Raw genomic sequence first — 24,090 nt, 5'->3', positions numbered from 1 at the left:
ATTAAATATGCCAGCAGGCATGTGAATTCTCAGCCATATGCGAGGTAAGAAAAGTGCATAAATAAAGGTGCGGTGACCTTACTGGACCCCAGAAAAGTGACAATTTTGTTAGACTCATATTAGTGGGCAGAAGGAAAATCAACGCATTTAAAAAGGTGTCAAATGGCTGATTTGTGATTTAAAAAAAAAAAACAAAAAAACAATTGGCTAGTGCTTCCGAATTTGCAAGAATGCAAACCAAATTAGAGGGGTAAAAACAGTGCATGTGTGGGAATTTGCAGCTATTTTAAAGTAAGTATAGAAATGAACAAAAGTAATAATTTTTGGCATAAATTATTGCTTTCACTAAACTCTAATGGAAAAGTTGCTTTGGGGCAAATTATGTCCATTTGTTATTTTTTTACTTCCAAATATGGCATGTAATTATTTGCCAAATGAAGCTAATTGAAAACTTCTAAATGCTTAGATACTCATTAGGGGATTGTGGAATTGGAATTCACTCTGGTTCAGTGTGTGTGATTCTTATTGGATTGCAAAATTGATTTTATAATGTGAATGTGTGGAGAAAATGGTGACTCACATCTCACGCATCACACCTAATTGAATTGACACTGGAAAATATGTACAAATAAACCAGCTGAATGTAAATATCCCCGTTGTGACACTCACCGAAACTCTTTGCTGGATATTTTGTAGATGCCATCAGTAATTACTTCATTTAACAGGTCTTCACACTGAGACTGGCTCAACATAGACAGCATCCGCTCTTTTTCCAGAATTCGCCTGTTATAAAAGTTAGACTTAGACACCCACCAGCTTGGCAATACAGTATTAGGTTATGATAAAACTTCACACACAATAGACTTATTCACCCAGCATGCAATACTTGCCTGGCTTCTTCTTCCTTCCGCCTCTTTTCCTCCTTCACTCTTTCAGTCTCTGCTTTTACTTCCTCTACGGCAATTTTGTGGGATAAATCCATTGTCAAATCCCCAAGGAGCTTGTCAGCAGCCACAGAAGACTCTCTGCAGAAGCCAGAGGAATAGATAAATACTGCATTTAGAGAGGAACTGTCAAGTACATGAGTTTTATTGTGTATTGAATAGAGTAGACCTAATTACAGATGAATGATCTCCTAAGCGCTGGGCCACACATAGCGGCCAAGCGGGACCCCCTTGGCCGGAAGAAGCCTGAACAAGGCTCCCATGCAGCCGCCCACACTTTCGAGGACAGGATGTCAGGACATTCAAGAAGAACACTGTGTTTACCTTGAAATCCATCAGGCAGTGGCTGGATCCTGTTCTGCAGGCCACAACACAGTGTATGACCCCACACAGCCTCGCTTGTATGCTATGTGTGGCCCAAACCTTACCCAAGTCATTATCACCTTGGCGTGGATGCTATGTATATTTGCTTTACAAGTTTATCATAAGTGAGCCGCTAGCTAAACTGTACCTCACATATTAACCGAAAAATAGATGATCAACGGCCTAATTAAGATATTGCTTGATACAATGGGGGTTATTCAGACCTGATCGATAGCAGCTGGGGTACTATAAGGAGCGAGAAGACGGGAACGGCATACTACCAAACATGACCTATTACAGGAGGGACAACATGCTCTGTTCAGAGGTGGGACTGCAGCACAGTCCGTAATTCAAGTAGGGGAGTCCTGCCACCCCAACACTGCCATGCACCACAGTCTGGGACTCAATGGCAGTTGGCCCCACCTCTGCAACTGCCACTGCCAAGGAAGTCCAGGAACAGAGCATGTTGTCCCTGTTGGAATGGGTCATGCTGGGAGGTATGCTGATCCCCATTCTTGCTCCTAGCCCCAAGCTGCTATCTATCCCCCCCCCCCCCCCTCAAGCTGGGGGTGGGGGGTGGTGGTGGATCGGTTAGATAACAATTAGGCAGGCAGTATTGGGTGCAGTAGTTACTTCCTTCTTCCTAATGGGAGCCCCCAAGCTAGGTTACGAGTACCCTCTCATCCAGCACCACCTAGATGTCCTTCATAAATGCAGCATCTGGGATGCTGTTGTCTACCTCTAGGCTAGATGAACTGCAGCATTTCAGCTCTATCTTGCATGCTGGCTGAATGAAGTTGGTGTGAATGAAGCGGATGGGGATAGAGGTCCCCAACGTATTGGGGACAACAAACCTGCTTCTGCAACTGGGAGAGCCACAGGGTGGGCTGGGGGTGGGAAGGTGTGGAGTGCCTGAGTAGGAGGATGCGGAGGTGTTGCAGGAGAGCAGCACTCTGGCAGGGATGGAGACCCTGCAGGTGGCGATGAGCTGCGGCGTAGGCTCACAGCGCATCCTGTAAGATCTACTTCTATACTAACATTGAGTGCCAGGCAGCCCAATTTGAGTGAGTCATTGTCATATGGGTTTCTAGCCCCTGGAGGCATTGCTTGTGTCTGCAAGAGCTAAACAGGTAGCAGAGGGGAAGGCAAACATGTCATTTAATATTACATTTCCCACAAATGTAAATCGAACACTAAGGCTGTGGCCTTGCAACCCATGGTGTAATGGTTAGCACTGAGGTCATGGGATTGATTCCCACCATGGACCTAACTGTGCGGAGTTTGTATATTCTCCCCGCACTTGCCAGGGTTTCCTCCGGGTACTCCGGTTTCCTCCCACATTCCAAAAATATACTGGTAGGCTAATTGTCTCCCAACAAAATTAACCCTAGAATGTCTGTGTTTGCGTGTATATGTGGTAGAGATATAGATTGTAAGCTCCACTGGGGCAGGGACTGATGTGATATAAATATTCTCTGTAAGTGCTGCGGAATATGTATACGCTATATAAGAAACTGGAAGTAATAATAATAATAATATATTGGGTATGCCCACACCCCAGAAGGGAAATGCTGTCTCTAGGTACCCTTTCAGCTCTCCCAATTACATATGAGCTTCAATAGAGAGTCAAAACATTTCTCTTTACATGTGTTGCACCTGGACACTCATGCTCCCAAGCAGACGTGCCAAGTGAGGCTCAAGAATAAAATCTTCAACGGCGAGCTGAAACGCATTGGAGCTCCTGGGCTAGCAAGAGGAACATGAACTAGACTCAGAACTCCCTCCTGAAGACACTGCGATGACCAGAGCACTAAAACCTCCAAAGCTGCAGCCGAGCACCAAGGGGTCCAACCCTTCAACAGTCTAGATGACTAATGGTCCACAGGGTTCAGTATGATTTACTACAGTCAAAATACCGACCACCATTGACCGACGGACAAAATACAGACACATTCAAAATGACTACATTCATTATGCTGACATGGTCAAAGTGTAGTCACTATTGAAGTGCAGACACTCAAAATGTCGTCAGGCCAAAAAGTCGATATGATTTTTGTGTGTGTGTGTGTGTCTATGGCGACATGGATACCATAGAGGTTATTCTGATCACCACACTCCCCTGCGTGTTTGTGCAAAGGTGCGATTGTACATAAACTTTTATGCGCATGTGCAGCCGGTTTGTTCACACCAAGCAGTGCGGGCGTGAGGCGGCGGCTGTGCCCATGGGAACGCCCATGCGTGGGGGGATATTCGGCGTGTATGGGGGGCAGGGGCATTTGCGCTGGGGGCGTTTTAATGACATGCAAAGCTGAAAATGCAAAGCTTTGGCTGTCAACCATAATGCCCCCCCCCCCCCCATATGTGTACCACTAAGCTCGCCATGATTCGGGCACACTAATATAATCTAACTCTATGCCCACTTGGATCGTGAAGTAAGAACAAGTCACTTTAAAAGACAAAAAAAATCAGGAAAAACTCGTCGACTTTTTGAACTGTTCAATATTTTAAAAGACAACATTTTGATCATGTTGGCATAATGAATGCCGGCATTTTGAACTCAGTATTTAGACCGCCATTCAATGGTGGATGGTATTTTGACTGCAGGTAATCTGACTGCATCCCGAACCACATGATCAAAATGTCGTTAAAGCTAGAGACAGGCGTGGTGGCAGGGAACCAGCAGTGGAAGCTAAAAGGTAACCCTGCAACCCCCCGGCCATATTCCAGGTATAGCGGAGGTTACCCTTGGCATAAAACAAAACCCCAGAATAAATTATTTAGTAATCCCTGCGTCCATCGCCAAACTGGGCAACTTGAAAATGGAATAAGGAGAAGATAAGAGAATCAGCGACCTTGGAGTTAACAATACGATGCAAATAGTATCTCCATGCCGCTTAGTAAAGGCCCCGATTTTCCCTGAGCTCCTCGGGAGGGGGGAATCTGAGTCAAAAGTGTGGGCAGCCTAGATTGGCTGACAGAGCTCTCTCAGCGGCCTCCTCTTCGGGCAGCCACTGACTGGCTGAGAGGGCTCTCTCAGCCAATCAGCGACAGCCCACTCTTATAGGATTTTGGAATTCTCGCCACACACCGGACCCCGCTCTGTATTGAATACGATAAATCACGGGTGCTGATGTGCCGCTAATGGCTACACATAAGATTTAGCTTATGTGCAGCTCGTTTGACCTCCGACTGCGATGCGCACGGGACCACGCATTGGATTTGATCTAATATCATACACTGGGCCCAAATCGCGTAGTGTATGTAGAAACATTTTTTCCACTTTTATTTTTTATTTGTACAGCAATTAGCACAGCAGAAGTACTGTAAAAAGAATGACTCTAAAGTATTGCCCACAATGCAGAATTATGAACAACAACAGCAGCAGCTTCTGGTAGAGACTATAATATAAACAATAAAGGAATACAAATAACAGAGCAATATTATACCCAAGTGCAGCAGCAATGTACGCAGCTCCAGTTTGGCCAAGATCAGCACTGAACTCTCTCACTGTATCCTCCACAATATCCTCCATCACTGCAGCCACATCCTGTATAAAAGTATAGTACATAAAAAAGGTTAAAAAAATAACGAAATATATCTTGAATGACATTTCAATAGTCAGCATTCATTGCGCATCTACCTCATCAGTAAAAGCCGGCTTAGGCGGAGACGGAGGTGGATAACTTGCAATAACTGGCGGCATGACTGGCTGAGCAGGAACAGAAGAAGATTCCCGAGTGTCTGGTAGAGGCACAGTAGTTTGTTTGACTGACATCTCTTCTGGGGCAGAGACTTTGGCCTCTGGTCTATCTGTAACTAAAATAGTGGAATCAAGAATAAAATGTGTAAGTCATAAGGTGTGTTTAAGTCGGTGTTTTAGCTAGTTAGAGTTAACAATAACATAATAATAAATAATTAAAACTCCATAAAATAAGTCAGAAGTAATAATAATAATGACATATCTGCAGGCTTAAACGGCTACCAGAGGCTTCTTGCGAATGGTAATTCCATTCATGGCCTATTTTTTGCTGCCATTTAAAGTTGAGTAGCTCCATTGGGTATTCTGCCAAAATCATAGCAGTCGGGAGCCCAACAGTTAGAAGACAGGCAGCGGGATCCCATTGGACAGAATCCTGACAGAACCCACCAATAAGCAGCGGGCTTATACTTCCCGGGATGCGGCAAAATCCCAACGTGGGTCTTTTAAGTTTTAGGATCCGGACTGACGTGATATCGTACCCAACCTTTTCATTAATTTAAAGGTTCTTCAATAGTGAACCAGCAGATTTCAAGTTCACCTGGTTGCACATGACATATGAGATGGGAAACCTTACAGAAATCTGTTACCTAGGTGCTGGCACTGCTGAAACTGAAGGAAAAAGCCCTGCGATCAGGTATACGCCTCCCCGCCAGAGTGAAATCCCGCCCTGCGCAAGGATGCGATAAGCCTGTGATTCGCTGCAAATCCATTTGCAGTCACTCACCATCAAATGATTGTTCTAGTGTGTGTGCAGTCTGTGCGCAACCCAGGACCTACTCGGTGGCTGCGATAGAAACAGGCTGTTCGGGGTCGGAGCTTCCCTTCCCTTCAAATGCCTGGGCACACCTGCGTTTACCTCCGATACTCCCAGAAAATGACCAGTTACCAACCACTAAAGCCGCTTCCTGTCATTTAAGTTCCATACGGCCAGCGATAAAAAAAGTAGCATGATTTTATCGCCGAATGGCCTCACGCAGGCATAATACGAGACGCAAGCACGCGCAGTCTATCGATTATCACCTGGCTGACGAATTTGCAGCTGTGCGATCAGGTGTCAGAGTAACCACCTTGTTCCGGGATTTCACAACTTTAAAGTCAATTGACAGAATAACCCGATTGTGTGTTCTCTGTCACTGACCTGTTTCGTCTCGGATTCCTTGCTCGACCGAAGCGTTACTTCCAGTATACTTATTCAGCTCATCAAAGCTGCAGACAGGCATGTGCAAAGTAAACTGTGGCAGTGGGGCTCCATTCACTACCTCCCCAATAGACACTTGGCGCTTATTGCTGATAAATGCGCACCTCTTTGGCTTCAACGGCACCTCGGGCTCAGTAAAGGCTGTACGATTCAACTCTACAAAACTTTAGGGTACACAAAATAATAAGGAAAAACAAGCATCAGTTGATACAACAATGGACTATTTCTCCTGGACTGAATTTGGCCTTGGATAAAAATTCCATTCCCACTTACCCATCCGACACACACAGGCCGTAAGCTGTGAGAAATTCCGAAGCTTCGTCCGCATCTTGGAAAGATAAAAGACGGACTATGTTCTCCAGTGGGAACAAGGTGGGTCTCTGCGCACTGGGCGTGTATGCTACGTTGAAGACACTCAGCGCATTTCGCCGTATCTAAGAGAAAACAAGAACATTGGTAAGAACATTTATAAATGATAAAAAAAATATAAAAAGACAAGCTTTTATGTAGGAGAGGCCAGAATTGACCCATTACCTGAGCAAAATAACAGTGTAAGACACAACTGTTCAGGTACGACGCAGAACGCACCAGTCTGAAGAACCGGACAATGTTTGTGCTGTTAAGTGCAGAGAAAACCTGAACAGCAAATTTTACTTCTTCCGAGTTCCGAACGGTCTCAGGAAACTGCTGCACTTCCCTGTAACAGACAAAGCACAGAACCTTCATTAGAAGAATACACGAGGTGAGTAAAATTGCGAAGGGAAAAAAGTATAAGGTCGATTGGTCGAGCCACATTAAGTCGACATGCATTGGGGCATCCACTGAAGGTTGACAATGGCAAGGTTGACAGTCAAAAGGTCGACATGAGTTTTTCACGTCTTTTTAGAGCCCGAAAGGTGGTGTTTCATGCCCTACCCTCTACTAGGTGTTGAGGGAGAACAAAATTGTGTGCCAAGCGTATCAAGCCCATGTGAGGGGACGCAGTACACTTTTACGGTGTCCATGACGTCATTCAGGATAAAAAAAAAGTGAAAACCTTGCCATTGTCGACCTTCCAACCCTGCCGACCTCAGCCATGTCGACTCAATGACCCATACCTGAGAAGAAAGTGAAAAATGGATGTCCCAAGCGATACATCAGTTTATCTAATTTCCCACCAATCAACTATAGGCGACACTGCGCGGGAAACAGAGGGTTCCCTATAGGATACTGGCACGGTAAAAAAAAAGGGGGGGGGGATTTTCCCTTCTATACTCCCTTATTGTAGGGAATCCACAGTGACTACAGGAGTTGGGGGTTTTCCCCTTTAGCAGCTCTGCTATTGGCAATGTTATTTGAACCCTGTAACTGCTTTGGTGGATACACACATTGATACAGACTCTGGGACTGCTGGATTCCAGAAAAGGAGATACCAAATAAATTACACTTGCCGACCTTTGTTCCAGGCAAGGGGTTGAATATTGAGGGAACCAATCCCGTGCGGTGCAGTACTAGACTGGAGGAATACTAACCTGTGATAGGCCGTTGTGCGCGTCAGTGCTGAGTGTTGCTTCATGCAAGCGAACTCTAGTTTCCTGACTCTGAGCTTACTGAGTCCTTGCAACGCCGCCCTGGCGAATGCACGTTCACCCTCGCAACCATGTGACGGGATGTATCAGGAAGACACATCCCCTTGCATGTGCACACAGCCAGAAAAATCCTTCGCTGGCGACTATGGAATGATTTCTCCAGACGCGCATATATAAGTCAGTGGAGACGGACTTATATTTGCGGGCTTTTGGCCGAAGACAGGGTAGGCAGCTGATGTCATGTGACGTCAGCTGCCCACCCCCGGCACACCTTGTCCCACCTGCAATCCCATGGGATGCCCAGTGTTTTCATGGGGACACCCATGAAATGCTGGCCATTCCCTTGGGCCACACCCAACTCCACCTCCCCGCATCGCTCCATGTTAACGGCTTGGCGACTATGCAGTCCGTTCGCCCAGGGTCCCTGTATATGCGCAGTAAAAAAACATCAGTCCCCAGTGCGAACGTGCAGGGAACCGAATGAACCAGAATGACCCCCTTCGTCTGCAGAAGCACTTACGCCAAGACAGCAATATCTTAAACCCAAGATAAACTGGTGTCCCCAAGACTGGGTGATGGATCTATATTATACTATACAATACAAGTGGAGACATGTTTGTTACCACATGAGGTAATGTTAGCAGACCGTTATTGGGGGCCCCTCAGTTCCTACTTTCAGCATTTCTGTACTGATCCCTTACCTGAGAATATCTCCCTGGTTGAGGTTGAGCAGGACACTGTATCCCCTGAATTCTGGCTCGCATGTGCCCGTCTCCCCACGATTGTGCAAATCCTGATACATCTCCTTCAGGCTTTGCATGCACTTGGTCAAGTTCTCATTGTTGATTTTTGGGTCAAAGGCGCGCAATGGTTCCTCGCACAAATCATAAGAACAGTGGATGTGAAAGCGCGTGCACTTCTCCATCAGGGACACAGTAAAGGGGTCACTTAAGTGCTGCTGTGTGATGTCCTAGCAGGAAAAAGACAACCTCAGATGATTCAGGGTTACAATGAGATGATCCACCACATTATTATTACTTACGCAGTGAGAACAGAGAGACTACGGTTCATTGGGATCAGTCGCTGAGATCATGGAATTTACCGTTTACATTCCCTAACATGAAATCCAAAGCCTACAGCCCCTTCTCACCTTCCGGATCCCGCGTGTCCTGTTCCATACAAAGTCATACCAGTCTCGGTAGTTTGCCTCCCCCTGATCCATGATGTGGGTCACCATATAATCCATAGTCATGCACAGGACGGGCACGGGTCGTAATTCATGAGGCAGCGGCTCCTCTTGATCGGCTGAAGAACGGCTGTACTCTTTAATGGCGGCTGCATGGTTCAGCTGGGAAAACCGGGAATAGAATCAGTACATCGGTTTATAATCTTTTTATTAAATAGTAAACAAATCCATTAAAATTCCCATATTGTGTCATTTTACACAATTATCCATTTTATAATACATTACATCTTAACAGTCATTTATATCATCACATTTTATATGACCTTGTAGACCATTCTCTCTTATTCTATTCTACCTTTTACTCCCTCTTACTTCTTTTCTAATTCTCTACGGTTTAGATTGGATCTCCCTATCCTGGTCAGAAGGGGCGTTCTTCATATCATACCATGTTGTCGTTGAAGCTATTACCCTTATTGTAGTTTGGGCTTGTGGGGACAGGGTTTTGACATATGGCCACCATATACTAATTTTTTTTTTTACATTTTTTGTCTTTGTTTTTATTCATTTCTATCCAATCCATTTGAAACAGATGTGTTATTCTTGGCGTTAATAATGTTATTGTTAAGGTGTTTGACTCAATCTATTGTGACAGGATTGTTTTACGAGTTGCTGCTGCTATTTTCGCTATGAATATACGTTGACCATGTGAATATTTGTTCTGTGAGGAGTTTGTGTATATGTCCCATAAGGCCCATTCTGGTGTGAAGCACATATTTATATTATACATGTTTTGTATATACTGGCTTACTGTGTTCCAGTATCCCAATACCTCCGGGCAGCCCTGCATGCAATGGAATACATCTGCTCCAAGCAATGTGCATTTAAAGCATTTTGAGTCTGTGGACGCTCCCATCAGAAACCTTTTTTGTTTGGAGTATAGTATGCCCTGTGGAGCAGTTTATATTGCATTTCCATGTACTAGGTATTTATTTATGCGAATAAATGACATTAAAATAACCAGGAGGGTCAACTCTGGTAGATCTCTCCATTTTACCATCCCAGTTTGCGTATTTTCTATCTGGATTATTCTTTTAATCCGTGCATATAACAGGGATGTAGAACATTTCTTATTTTTCGCTTGGCCTGTCATTATTTCTAGACCTTCTGTTAAGTCGGATAAAATGACCTTTACATAACTTCTTATTTGAAGGTAGCTAAATCTAGAAATGTTTAGGTCCTTCTATTTCTCCAATAGTTTCTCATAAGGGAATATATCGAGGCTCTTTTCCTCTAGGACATCTATTACCGACCTAATGCCCCTTTCTATCCATTTCTGCGATGTCTTCTTATTCTGACTCAGTGGGGTTTGATTCGTTATATTATAATGTATTGATAAAAATGTTGATCTATTGGGCGATAAGCCCTGTCTGGAGTGTGCCATCCTCCATGCAGTGCAAGTGGCTGTCAACAGTGGGTTAGTTGATACTTTGTTTGGGAATTTTGATGGTCTCATGTGTAATAACTTATTTAGCGGTATGTCTGGACATAGGGCCTTATTCTACTTCACTCTTTCTGACAAAATCCTTCTTAGATGGACAAAACCATGTGCACTGCAGGTGGGGCAGATGTAACATGTGCAGAGAGAATTAGATTTGGGTGAGTTATTTTGTTTCTGTGCAGGGTAAAGACTGGCTGCTTTATTTTTACACTGCAATATAGATCTCACTTTGAAGTAAAACCCCACCCAAATCTAATTCTCTCTGCACAAGTTACATCTGCCCCCCCTGCAGTGCACATGGTTTTGTCCATCTAAGAAGGATTTTGTCAGAAAGAGTGGACTAGAATAAGGCCCATAGTGCTTGCTCTATCGATACGTTTGCGTAGTTGTCTGTGTTGTTTATCCAATCTATCGCATATCTATAGTTGGCCGATAGGACATAGCTTCGTATACAAGGCAGATTTATTCCTCCTAAATGGGGGCCCTGAATTAATTTAAACATGGATATTCAAGGTTTTTTCCCCGCCCAAATAAAAGTTACTTGTTGCCGTGTTTAATACTCGTAGATCTATTTCTTTTATCATATATGGCAACATTTGTATATAATATAATAATCGTGGAAACGCCACCATCTTAATCAAATGACATCTTCCGATGTATGATAGTGGTAGGCACTTCCATGATTTGAAGTCTTTCAATAGGCGTGTAATTATCGGCGAAATATTATTATCATATACATCATTCGTGTTTTTTGATATTTTAATTTCTAAATAGGTCAGGGTTGATGTTGCCCAAGCGAAAGGGAAGGGGTCATGCCAGTCATGTTTTGCTTTGGCATGTAACGCCAATACTTTTGTCTTTGTTTTATTTATCTTAAATCCAGAAATTTGTTCAAAATTAGCTAGTATTTGTATCAAGCCGGGTATTGCTTCTTGTGGGTTTTTAAAGTATAACAAGAGGTTGTCCGCATATGCCGATACTTTCAATATCTCTTTGCCAAACTGGATGCCTTGCCAGGTTTTATCTAGGTAAAAATGTCTTATCAGGGGGTCTATTGCTATATTAAATAATAGCGGAGATAGGGGACAACCTTGCCTGGTGCCCTGGGAGAGTGTGAATTCTGGTGTATTTATGCCATTGACAGTTAGAAATGCTGTAGGAGAAGCGTATAGTTTGCGAAAAAGGGTAATGAACCCTACTCCTAAATTTTGGGCGTGTAGCATTCTGAGGAGGTGTGGCCATGCCACCCTGCCGAAGGCTTTATCTGCGTCGCAGCTGACCATAGCTGTTCTTCCCTCAGTGTTGCTCTCTGCTTGTACCATGACCGCCAAGGCTAGACGTATATTATGTACAGACGACCTTCCCCGCGAGAACCCCGACTGCGACATATGAAGGAGTTTGGGCAGTACTAGTTGTAACCGGTTTGCCATAATGGATGTTAAAATTTTTAGATCTTGGTTTAATAGGGAGATGGGTCGATATGATGCTATTTGAGTGATGTCTCTACCAGCTTTAGGTATAATAATTCTTGCCTTATTAAAGTCTTTATATGCTGGCACTCCTTCTAAAATAGAATTGAATAATGACTGCAGGTGAGGTGTCAGATGGGGTATCAAGATTTTATAATATTCTGCACTCAGCCCGTCCGGCCCAAGTGCCTTGCCCCTGGGTAATTTCCCAATACTATCCCTATTTTCTTGTTCTGAGATAGGTATTGCCAGGTCTATGTTTTCTAAATTTGTTAATTTAGGGATCCCTGCTCTCTTTATAAATTCCATCCCTCTTATTGGGTTGTCGACTGGCGCTTTGTATAATTGGGAATAATATTCCAAAAAGGCCTTAGCAATTTCGGTTAGTAGTATTTATTTGTTGTGGGCCTACCAGCAATTTCGGGATGTGTGTTATTGGGCGTCTATTTCTGATTAGGGAGGCAAGTAGTTTCCCTGCCTTATTTCCCCCTCTGAAGTATCGATTGTTTTGACAATCTAGATCAGGCATGTCCAACGTTGACCCTCCAGATGTTGTGAAACTACACATCCCAGCATGCTTTGCCACAGTTTTGCTATTAGAGAATGCTAAAACTATTGCAAAGCATGCTGGGACGTGTAGTTTCACATCTGGAGGGCCAACATTGGACATGCCTGATCTAGATTGTACTGTGCTTTCTCCGTACAGAGTGCATCGTACATCGCTTTTGTCTGTGTACACTTTACGAGTTTCTATTGTGTTGTTTCCCCAACATGCTAGAGTATGCCCTAGAGACCTCTCTACTAAGTTCTTCAAACCTCTTATTTATTTTTTTGCGTTTGACTGCTGCATATGCAATAATATGTCCTGGTTTGGATGTGGCCCAAAACAAGTTTATATCTTCTATATGTTGTTTATGGTCTTCCGCATAATTTGAAAACTGTTGTTCTGAGAATGTCTTAAATTCGATGGACTCTATCAAGTAGCTGGGAAACCTCCAATTAAATGCAAAAGCTTTAGGAGTAGCAAGTGCCAGGGTGAACCATGTAGGGGCATGATTAGAAATTACTATGTTTTCTATTTTTGTTTGTATTACTCTAACCAGTACATCAATCAGTTTAAATGAGGAATTATGCCAATTGTATCAGCTATATCAGCCACATAATCCATACAATGAATGGCTGCTTCATTCTTTCCCACAGAAGGACAATGCACACATTATTGCAGAGGTAATATGATGACTTCTCATATGACTGTACCTGGTCAGTTCCAGGAAAGAACTCATAGAGACTAAGCTGCTTGCGGGTCTCCCTCATGTATCTCTCCTTTTCGGGGCACATGTCAGGACATGTCCCTACAAACAGTTTGGCTTGGTCCAACTCCGTCCGCTTCACACGGGCTACAAAGGGAGAGGGAGCGAGAAATAGTAGAAGCTGGTGTAACACAAATGTCTACGCATCAAACCTGCTAAAGAGGAGGCATTCGGACGTTGTCCACAGTAACCAGATTCTACCTGTCTTGTTCTAGAATCGACTTGATAAATGACAACTAGAAGCTGTTGGGGTGCTCTGGGCATCTTCTTCAAGTGTCGTCTTTGGAAGGTTTGATAAAACTCCCTCAATTTGTGGAAATGGTCATTGAAATATATCAAGTCTGAAATGTGTTCTCTCTTTGCTACACTGCAAAGCCCACATTCACCCATACAGATGGGACTTCTCAGGCCTCCTCACAAGACCCCTAGCCATAGGCTATCTGTAGCTTGTTCCCCTTCAAGCTAAAATCAATGTGGAAAGAAGAGGGATTTAAAGAGAAGAGACTACTAACTGGTGAATGTGCCCCTCTAGGAAGCAAAGCTACCCTGATAGCAGGTAAGATTCTAAAGCAGGCATGTCCAAACTGTGCCCTTCCAGCTGAAACTACACATCCCAGCATGCCTTGCCATAGTTTTAGCATGCCCTAATAGCAAAACTGTGGCAAGGCATGATGGGGCTTGACGTTTCACAACAGCTGGAGGGCCATAGTTTGGACATGCCTGCAGGGCCGGCGCCACCACTAGGCAAATCTAGGCATTTGCCTAGGGCGCCGGCCACTGGAGGGCGGCATTTTGCCCCCCCCCCCCTGCCGCCCGGGTACCTGTCCTACGGCGCTGTGTATTTAAATCTGGCGGCGGAGGCAGCGGGGGTCCCTGCAGTCCATTAGAAATAACGAGCGCTATCCGCCGGGCTATGCAGAAGCGCTTCTGTTGTGAAAACACTGGCAGCACGACGCACGCTGATCTCAGCCAATCAGCGTGCTGCCAGTGTTTTCACAACAGAAGCGCTTCTGCATAGCCCGGCGGATAGCGCTCGTTATTTCTAATGGACTGCAGGGACCCCCGCTGCCTCCGCCGCCAGATTTAAATACACAGCGCCGTAGGACAGGTACCCCCCCGGCACCGGGGCGCCCCCACCCCGACTCGCCTGGGGTGCTCCGGTGCCTTGCACCGGCCCTGCATGCCTGTTCTAAAGGGCATATTTCATAAGCTCAACTAGGTGGAACCGGAGTAATTTATGCGATATATCTGCTAATTTTCCTGCCCCCTCCCCTTCTACGCACCATGGTACTAATCACCACTGTTTACTGTAAAAACATCAGCTAGAAATGAAAGTGAATTAGAAAAACACTTGAATAAGAAAGAATCCCAAAAACAGAGAGGGAAGGAATGCAGAGTCCCCCAGGTGAATTAAGAGAGACTGAATAACCTCGGCAATTTTTCAAAGATGGCCCAATGGGAAAATATGCTCATATAGGGTTATACAGTAAACTGGGAACTGGCTATAAAAACATCCTATTTCCCGAACTTAATGTACAGATGGATGGCCAGGTAGCAATTTGACACTGTGTCATGTTGCCCAAGAGGTGCTCACCCAAAATATGCACTTGTAAGATTTTTGTGGTGATCCATCTTCCCACCTGTTAAACTTAATTGTGTGTATCAGAGAACACAGAGGTTAGGGAATACAGCAGATCTGTCCACATAAATTCGCAGAGAGCGGATAAGGTCAAGAATCCCAAGATAATCTCCACTGCCACGTATCATGTCTTGACCTACATCCAGAATCACAATATCCTAATTTATATGAAAAATAACCTTAGGTCTGAAATGCAGAACCACCCCAGGAAAATGTACCTACAAAAAAGGGACCACTAACTCTAAAACCAGCCTGCAAGAAAGAAACCTTCCAGGTTAGAAAATCCTATCCTCCGAATGCAAAGGCTCAAAAGGTGGTTTCTGTAGTGCTAAGAGGACAAAATATCCCAAATGAACCAGAGGATAAACATATTGTTAGATATGGGGCACATCCTGGGGAAAAGTTTTAACTTAAAGGTTGGCAGACAACACATGCTGTAAAAATATGGAAAGGGATGAAACTTTGGGAAGGACAGCTTCAAGCCCTGTCCAAGTCATCCTGTATGGGAGGGTGGGGCTAGTTGATACAAAAATACAGTCATTTCAATATATCAAAATCTTTCATCATTACCAAACAGAAAAAATGTACACACAAAACAGTATTTTTTCTTCTATTTATATTGGGTGTAAGATACATGCAACAATTATTTTTAACATTAAATGTTTTTCGGAACAAAAATAATCGTAACAATCTGCCATCTACAGGGGTAAGTGACATCTGGGGAAATTAAAAAGGTGTTTGCTACCGCCTCTCCCCAGGCTTAGGAAATAAAGATATGGAATTCTAAAGACATGCATCACACATCATACACCACTTCTTCACTGTAGATATGAGGACAGGCGGAGAGGAGAGAGAACTGCTGGAGCATTCTGCCTTCATTCCTTTATGCCTCGCCAAGGAGTAGGTGCTCAAGTGATGCCTCATTCATCCAGGGCCCAATATGATCGATGGCTGCCATTTAATTAATTTACAGCAATCTTCATGAAACATGCCAAGTTTGCTGCTTAGAGAGGCCAATCCTTGGATTTGTGATTGAACAACGCTCAATCCTGGGATCCCTGATACTAGAATATGGATTGCTGTAGGGAGTAGAAAAAGTGGGTGTGGGGGCTGCAGCTGCTTTCCTGATTGGCTGCCGGTCCGCCAGCTACCATGCTGCTGGCCCTGTCTGCGTGTCTATGGCTGCCCGCCTAAGTGTCATATACACTGGAGCCAGGCAGTGTCTGAGCCAAGTACTGCTAATGTTCAGAACATATGCGCATATGCAACATAATCCTGTGAATGGTGGCTCCAATCCAACATTCAATACCCGGCATTTCTAGCACCAAGCACCCTGCCCTCAATTCTGAAAGACTATACCCCACAATGTATTGAGCAAGCACTATTTATGCACTCTATCAGAGGTACATATTTAGATATAGCATACACTTTTTTCAAGCTTTGCAAACTGTCATTCTCTCCATCACTATGACATCCCCTCTGATATAGAACAATCTTGACAATTAAGTAGGTAATCTACTTTAGGACTAAACTTTCGGTACACATTTTTTTTTTTTTGATCGAAACAACAATCGGACCGATTATTAGGTGTTGGAGAGGTGGAACAAAAATTGGGTTTATCCATGGACATTTGATCAGATTATTGCAAATGTACACACACTGGTCGATATCAAGAGATTGAGGCCGAGAGTTTTGGTCTTGACCTAACAATTGGATAATGGTAGGCGCATGTTTGTGGCCAAGATTTTACAGATTAATTGTTAAAACACTGTACAATAGAGCATACCAATCACACATACAATTGGCCCAATAATGGTATTGTCTGCACCTAGTGATAGCTTCAAGGTTTTCCCAGTACCTATAGTGTCCAGGAAAAGTATTAAATTCATTTATGATAGCTCCCATGACCACATAGTATTTTATAAGCCAACATTTAAAGAACCCCACCTTGTCGCAACAGCTTATCCCTCTGGTCTAGAAGACGATACTTGTCTTCTGATGTTTCAGCCACTGTACCGACAAGATGCAGAAGTGAAAGTTTCTGAGATGACCACGTGGTGTCGGAGGAAAGTGCCGCAGCATCTGAATTGTCAACATCAAACTGAAGACTTTTGGACAACACTGATTTCTTAATGATGGATCTATGGACACACACACCAAATAATTTAGTATACAACATCTTACAGTCTAATAAGCCAAATGATCAATAAGCGATCCACACTCACCCCTTCTGTCCCTGGATCTGAGAACTACGCAAAGGGGAGGAAGTGGAGCTGGTTGCCTCCTCCGCCTGCATGTCATCCCGCTCTTCCATCGGTTTGCCTTTCTTGGAGTGTAACATCTCCCTCTTTGTTGGACCTGAACAAGAGCATTCGTATAAGGTTTGTCCCACACATTATACCACAATATTCTACTCGAGAAAAATCAAACTCACTGATTTTCTTCCGATGCCAAAATACGGACACGTCCCTGTGCAGTTTCTTCCCTACCTTCTTGGCAGCGGCAGCAGAGTTCTGGATAAAGAATAACAAAAAACACAAAGTGAATTTGTGAAATACAATTTTCTAGGATGGTTATAATACATTTTTCGGTACTTGTGTATTATCTGGGCGCCCGATGCATCGCATCGCATACCACTAATCAAGGTATGCGATGGCATGAGATGGGACCCGATTTCAGCCTTTCCCGGGCAGAGTATACAATTTTAATATCGGGTCGCATCGCATGCCATTATAATAGCATGCGATGCGATTTCACATTCTATACAGGCACCCTGATGCCTATGTTAAATGCCCCCCCCAGACCCCATTTTTAATTGTACACCCACCCTGATGAGTGATTACTATGTTAAATGGCCCCCCATTGTTAACGCCACCCCAGTATCAACGCCAACCCGAAGCGTGGCGAGCGCAGCAAGCCCGCGAGGGGCGGCGGTACACGTCCTCCGACCTTTTCATACCCCCACTATCCACGTCGGTGTGGAGTTGATTTTAGATAGTGTGGCGAGCGCAGCAAGCCCTGCCAGGGGACGCTGAATAAATGTGAAGTAATCCGCGGGGCTCGCCACGCTTCGGGCTCGGTGGCTCACCACACTATCTAAAATCAACTCCAGGCCGACGTAGATAGTGGGTGTATGAAAAGGTCAGAGGACACGTACCGCTGCGCTCGCCACGCTTCGGGTTGGCGTTGATACTGGGGTGGCGTTAACAATGGGGGGCCATTTAACATAGTAATCACCCATCAGGGTGGGTGTACAATAAAAAAAAAAATCGGGTCTGGGGGGGGCATTTAACATAGGAATCAGGCATCTGGGTGCCTGTACAATTAAAAATCGGGTCGCATCGCATGCGATATGATTGCATGCGATGCGATTTTTGGTTGTACAATGCCCTTCGATGAAAATATCGGGCGCCCAGATAATACACAAGTACCCATTTTTCTTCAACTCTGATATAGTATCACAAGTTAAAAGCCCGTCAAAATGATGGCTTCTGCAATGTTTGAAACAGGATCATTGCTCCTGCAAATATTGCCTTCACTTTACACAAAAGGAGAAATTTGGTCCATCATTGAGTGGCCTCTAGTGGTCAGTGGCAGTACTTCACCTCTTATTAGTACTCACCCTCCTGTGTCCAGCAAGGATCAGTGCACTGAGCAGTTGAAACGGCTGTTGGGCCGTGCTTGCGTTGCAATACATGTCCTAATAAAACTGCGTTGGACCTTTTAATCTGAGTGCCGGTTCTTTGATCCTTGCTGGACACAGGAGGGTGAGTGCTACTATTGAATTATATGAACTGTGCACCAATGTTTTTCTAAAGAATAATTATTCTCTGCAAATGAGTGCTGTCTTCACTACTGCAATATATATATATATATATATATATATATGTATATATATGGAAAGAAGGTAGTGGTCCCAATAATGCGCTTTAGAGAGAAGCACCTCTATCGTACCTCGCTGTCAATAAAGGTACAGGTTGGATAGGATAAGAAAAGGAAAAAGTAGGGGTGCGCTGAGTGTACCACTCTGTGGCTTTACATACAATAAATCAATAAAATGGATAAAAACAAATATACATTTATTGATGGTTAATCCAGCATAGCATTTTCATTTCACTGTTTCTGACTAGTGCCACATATAATTCAGATCCGCGGCCCGACGCGTTTCGTCCCTTGGGACTTCATCAGGGGCGATGAACCAATCTATATGAGTGGTGAAATATGCCAGTACTTTTTCCTTTTCATATATATATATATATATATATATATATATATATATATATATATATATATATATATATATATACATATATACATATATTTATATATATATATATATATATATATATATATATAGCATATATCAATCATCGGTTAGGCACTTCACCAATCCTTTGACAGACAGGGCCAGCACACCCTTGCAAATATAATGCAAAAACAGTTCCTTTTATTGAAACATGAGAACAAGATTCATATACTCATCATGTATGTGGCAGTAGCTGAAGACAGCAGACACTTCAATCCACAGTGTAGCCCTATATATATATATATATATATATATATATATATACACACACACATACATACATACACACACACACACATACATACATACATACATACACACACACACAAGGACGTTCAAATGCCAGCAATGGCACCTCATTCTACCCCCATAGTGACCCAATCTCGCCCTAGGCTCTCAGATTTTTGTATGCAGCCCTATGGGACAGGAGTAGTAATTGCTGCTTTTAGCTGCACCAACTTGTGGACCAAACCTATTTGAACTTATGCCTAAAAGCAAACATATTGCATTTCTATGCATGAATTTCTTACTTTTGACCCCAACCTTACAGTATGGAGTAGATCCTTCAACAATAGCAGTTTGAAACCTATATTATTAGCTACAATGGGCACCTCAATGGAATTGGGGGCTTTATAGTGCTGTGCGTACCCATAGATACGCCTGATTCAGATGGCTTTATTTCCTCCAAGGATAAAGGCTGCGAGAGAGTGTGTGGATAATGATGGCCTCTATGAGGTCGAGAGTTTGTATTAGTGACTGCTGCTGAATAGAAAAGAACACAACTTGGCACACTGTGGTTGCAATTGCAGCAGGCTTGTATTCAGCGCTGCATCGCCCAATAATGTCCCTTTAATGGTATCGAGAAGTACGAATGCACCAGGTGAACTCTTGCAAGTGCAACAGAGTGGAAAACTTCTACCACTATAATGCAGCTCCATCAGCCTTTCAGACCACGAAACATCATTTTCCCCAATAAACACTGCACGTCAAATCTATCCCATGCAAGCATGGAGGTACACAAATGTAACAAATACCATGTCAACACGGCACATCATTCAATTCCAACGTAGCTTATAAGTAGGTTACAGATTTACCGACTTACATGGTTATAGAAATGGATAATAGCCATCTTGTTCATCGGCCTGCAGTACAAACGCTGGATTTTGCCAAACTTTTTGAAGAAATTTTCCAAAACCTGTTTTTGATTCAGATTTGGAGGCAGGTTTTTCACACTGATGGCGTTCAGCTCACCAGGAGTTACAGAGCGGTCCACACTATCAGAGCGTTGTCCTTTTTTAACCGGTGTCTTGCATGAGGGCTCTGTACAAAACACCAAGCCCAGTTATTCCTTGCATATCTCTTCCACTCCCGCCAACAAAATGCATTATACACAACCTTATTAGGTTGGCTCTATATAAATAACCCAACCTCCATTTCTGTATAAAAGCGGCTACGGTTAATAAGAAAATAATATAGTGTATGCTACAATAGTCCAGCAAACAGTTACTTATACTCAAGTCACTGGGGTCGATTGTATTCAAAACAATGTAAATAGCGCCTGTGAGTGTTTAGTCATAAATAACGGGATTTTCCTCCCCCCAAAAATGATTTTTTTTTTAAATAAATCAAGATAATTTTTAACTACTTGTGAAATACCTTCAATTTCTTCAGGCAGCTCTCCCTCCTCTAGCAGAGGCTGGACTCTGATGGACATTAGTGGAACAGGTGCAGCTGTAGCGTAGTCTCTGCCCGGAGCTTGCTGGCCTGGTCCTGCCATGGGTAGCGCTCTACTAGCTGTCTGGGTTGTTGTAGCTGGAATTTGGGGCTTACTAAATGTCATTTGACTGGCTACTGCTCCAGAGTTAGTTTTTACTGATCCGGCTGGTCCAGATGCGGCAAGAGGTGGACTTCTTTCCACTGAAGGACTTGGTGCTGGAGCATCTGGTTTAGGAAGTAGAGGGAGATCTTCGTCTTCCTTTTTGGGACTTTTATTGTGCGAGGTTTTCATTTGGCTTTTAACAACATCATATAAACTCCTCACCAAGAGGTTGGCACCACCTGCAAGATCTCGATTTATCCTCCTAGATCTTTTCACTGGAGCGTGATCCCTGTGCAGATCTGGAGAGGCATCAACCAGGCGACTTTGGTCTTCTTTTCTTTTCATTGCTTCTTCTTTTCTGGGATCTTCTGTAAAACTACTGAAACTACTATCAACACTTGCAAACAGAGGCCTGGAAGTCCCGGTTTCATCTTTGCTTTTCTTGTCCGAGGAGAAAGGGAAAAAACCACGACTCTGTCTTTCCCGCGATGAACCTGGAATTCCGAACATGGGCTGCTCCATTGCCTCACTTTTTGCTTGTGAAGATATGGTAAAAGAGGTTGACACTGGATTTGGTTTACTTGTCCCAGGTAAGATTGGCTTGAAAGTTGTATTTACAGGAGGCTTAAAACTGAGGTCAGAACTTGCAGAAGACATACTCGGTAAATGTGAAAATGGTGTGGCTGCCATGCTGGTGGAGGACTTGGAGTTGAGTACAATAGAACCCGCACTCACTTGTGTGGTAGCTCCAAATGCTTGACCTGCACTTATAGTCTGACTAGAGGTTGACATGTCTGGTGCATTACCAGCTGTATCCCCAAACACACCAGCCTTTCCAGAGTGACCAGACTGTGTAGTTGCTGCGATTCCAAAGGTGGATGTCTGTACAGATGTGGCCTGAGCATATGAAGGTAGTTGGTCAGAGTTACGCTGCCCAAATTCAGGAACACTATTGGATTCCTGCCTGGTACTTGGATTACCAAATGTTGCTTGGAAGCCAGATCCACTAAAGTTACTTTGTCCAATATTTGCCTGGCCAGATTGTGTGGAGGCTATCTGACCAACACTTTGGCCAGTTGTAGTCTGACCATGCAAAGTAGCCTGGCTTGTAGCCGGTTGTCCAAACAGTGAACTTGAGTCTCCTACAGTCTGTCTAGATGCCGACTGCTCAAATGCGGATGAGCCAGTAGCTGCTTGTCCAAATATTGTGGCATTGCTTCCAAAGGGGGTTACAGATGACACAGCAGTAGCTTGTGTAAATATAGAAGTAGGTTGGTTAGTATTTGCCTGGGTAAAGTGGGAAATAGATTGGCTGGATGGTGTTTGTACAAAGGGGGATGCAGACTGGCTAGTAGCAGTCAGTCCAAAGATAGATGCTTGATTGGTATTGCCTTGTCCAAAAGGGGAACCTGTCTGCACACCAGAAGACTGCCCAAATACAGCACTTGGTAATGATTGGGCAATGGTTGACTTTCCGAAAAGGGAAGAGGGCTTTCCAGTTGTCCCAAGCCCAAACACTGGAGCTTTTTGACCCGAAGTTGTCTGTCCAAAAGCTGCTGGTGACTGCCCAAAAGTTGGGGCGGACTGTCCAGTTGTGGCCTGCCCAAAAGATAGGGCGGGCTGTCCAGTTGTGGCCTGCCCAAAAGCTGGTGCAGGCTGCCCAGTTGTGGTCTGCCCAAAAGCTGGTGCGGGCTGCCCAGTTGTGGTCTGCCCAAAAGCTGGTGCGGGCTGCCCAGTTGTGGCCTGCCCAAAAGCCGGTGCGGGCTGCCCAGTTGTGGCCTGCCCAAAAGCCGGTGCGGGCTGCCCAGTTGTGGCCTGCCCAAAAGCCGGGGTGCTCTGTGCACCAGTGGATTGCCCAAAAGCTGAGGCAGGCTGCCCAGTACTGGCCTGTCCAAAAGCTGGGGTGGGCTGCCCGGATGTGGCCTGCCCAAAAGCTGGGGCGGGCTGCCCGGACGTGGCCTGCCCAAAAGCTAAGGCGGGCTGACCGGACGTGGCCTGCCCAAAAGCTGGGGCGGGCTGCCCAGACGTGGCCTGTCCAAAAGCTGAGGAGGGCTGCCCGGAGGTGGCCTGCCCAAAAGCTGAGGCGGGTTGCCCGGACGTGGCCTGCCCAAAAGCTGGGGCGGGCTGCCCGGACGTGGCCTGCCCAAAAGCTGGAGCGGGCTGCCCGGACGTGGCCTGCCCAAATGCTGGGCCTGGCTGTCCGGACGTGGCCTGCCCAAATGCTGGGCCTGGCTGCCCGGACGTGGCCTGCCCAAATGCTGGGCCTGGCTGCCCAGACGTGGCCTGCCCAAATGCTGGGCCTGGCTGCCCAGACGTGGCCTGCCCAAATGCTGGGCCTGGCTGCCCAGACGTGGCCTGCCCAAATGCTGGGGCTGGTTGCCCAGATGTAGCCTGACCAAATGCTGGGGCATTCTGTGCAGCAGTGGTCTGCCCAAAAGCTGGGACGGGCTGTGCAGCAGTGGCCTGTCCAAATATAGAACTAGACTGTCCAGCAGAGGCCTGTCCAAATGTAGGAAGAGTGGACTGTCCAGCAGCAGCCTGCCCAAACATAGAACCAGACTGTCCCACAGAGGCATGCCTATATATAGAACCAGACTGTCCAGCAGTGCCAAACATAAAACTGGGCTGCCCGACAGAAGTATGTCCAAATGTTGGCGCAGACAGTCCGGTGGAGGCCTGTACAAATGCAGGTGCCGAGAGTCCTGTAGAAGCTTGTCCAAAAACAGGAGCCGATTGTGTTGAAGTAGTTTGCCCAAAGACTGAAGAAGATTGGCTGCTACTGAGTTGTCCAAACATTGGAGGTGACTGACCAAGAGAAGCCTGTCCAAATGTAGGAGCAGACTGATCCACCGCCGTCTGGCCAAATAAAGAGGTCTGTCCAAAAATCATGTTGTTTTGGTTATTGGAGCCTGAGGTATGCTGCTCCCCGAAGAGGCTGCTTGGGTTCATCTTGTCTGCAGGAACCAAACGCATGTGAGTATTCTATGTCCCAGCGCAGATATCATAGACCTAAACATCAAACAAAGAATA

General features: G+C 44.8%; 1 protein-coding gene across 2 annotated transcripts in view; it reads right to left on the bottom strand.

The window, feature by feature from the left end:
• MCM3AP (minichromosome maintenance complex component 3 associated protein) overlaps positions 1-24,090 on the bottom strand; it is a 44,525-nt gene that overhangs the window by 15,883 nt on the left and 4,552 nt on the right. For both annotated transcript variants that reach the window (XM_083184791.1, XM_083184790.1), the window contains 15 exons: positions 20,898-24,069; positions 20,344-20,561; positions 17,370-17,448; positions 17,161-17,293; positions 16,883-17,076; positions 13,244-13,383; positions 8,984-9,181; positions 8,535-8,803; positions 6,800-6,962; positions 6,539-6,699; positions 6,206-6,429; positions 4,948-5,123; positions 4,754-4,854; positions 891-1,025; positions 670-783 (listed from right to left, as the gene is read on the bottom strand). In XM_083184791.1, coding sequence (XP_083040917.1) covers positions 670-783; positions 891-1,025; positions 4,754-4,854; positions 4,948-5,123; positions 6,206-6,429; positions 6,539-6,699; positions 6,800-6,962; positions 8,535-8,803; positions 8,984-9,181; positions 13,244-13,383; positions 16,883-17,076; positions 17,161-17,293; positions 17,370-17,448; positions 20,344-20,561; positions 20,898-24,033 — 5,441 coding nt within the window. In that variant the 5' untranslated portion in view covers positions 24,034-24,069. The remainder of the gene's footprint in view (positions 1-669; positions 784-890; positions 1,026-4,753; positions 4,855-4,947; positions 5,124-6,205; positions 6,430-6,538; positions 6,700-6,799; positions 6,963-8,534; positions 8,804-8,983; positions 9,182-13,243; positions 13,384-16,882; positions 17,077-17,160; positions 17,294-17,369; positions 17,449-20,343; positions 20,562-20,897; positions 24,070-24,090) is intronic.

The sequence above is a fragment of the Crinia signifera genome, chromosome 4 (genome assembly GCF_055691185.1).
Source record: "Crinia signifera chromosome 4, ASM5569118v1, whole genome shotgun sequence".
Taxonomy (NCBI): Eukaryota; Metazoa; Chordata; class Amphibia; order Anura; family Myobatrachidae; genus Crinia; species Crinia signifera.
Note: the sequence above shows the minus strand (reverse complement) of the source record. Positions and strands in the feature narration are given on the sequence as shown.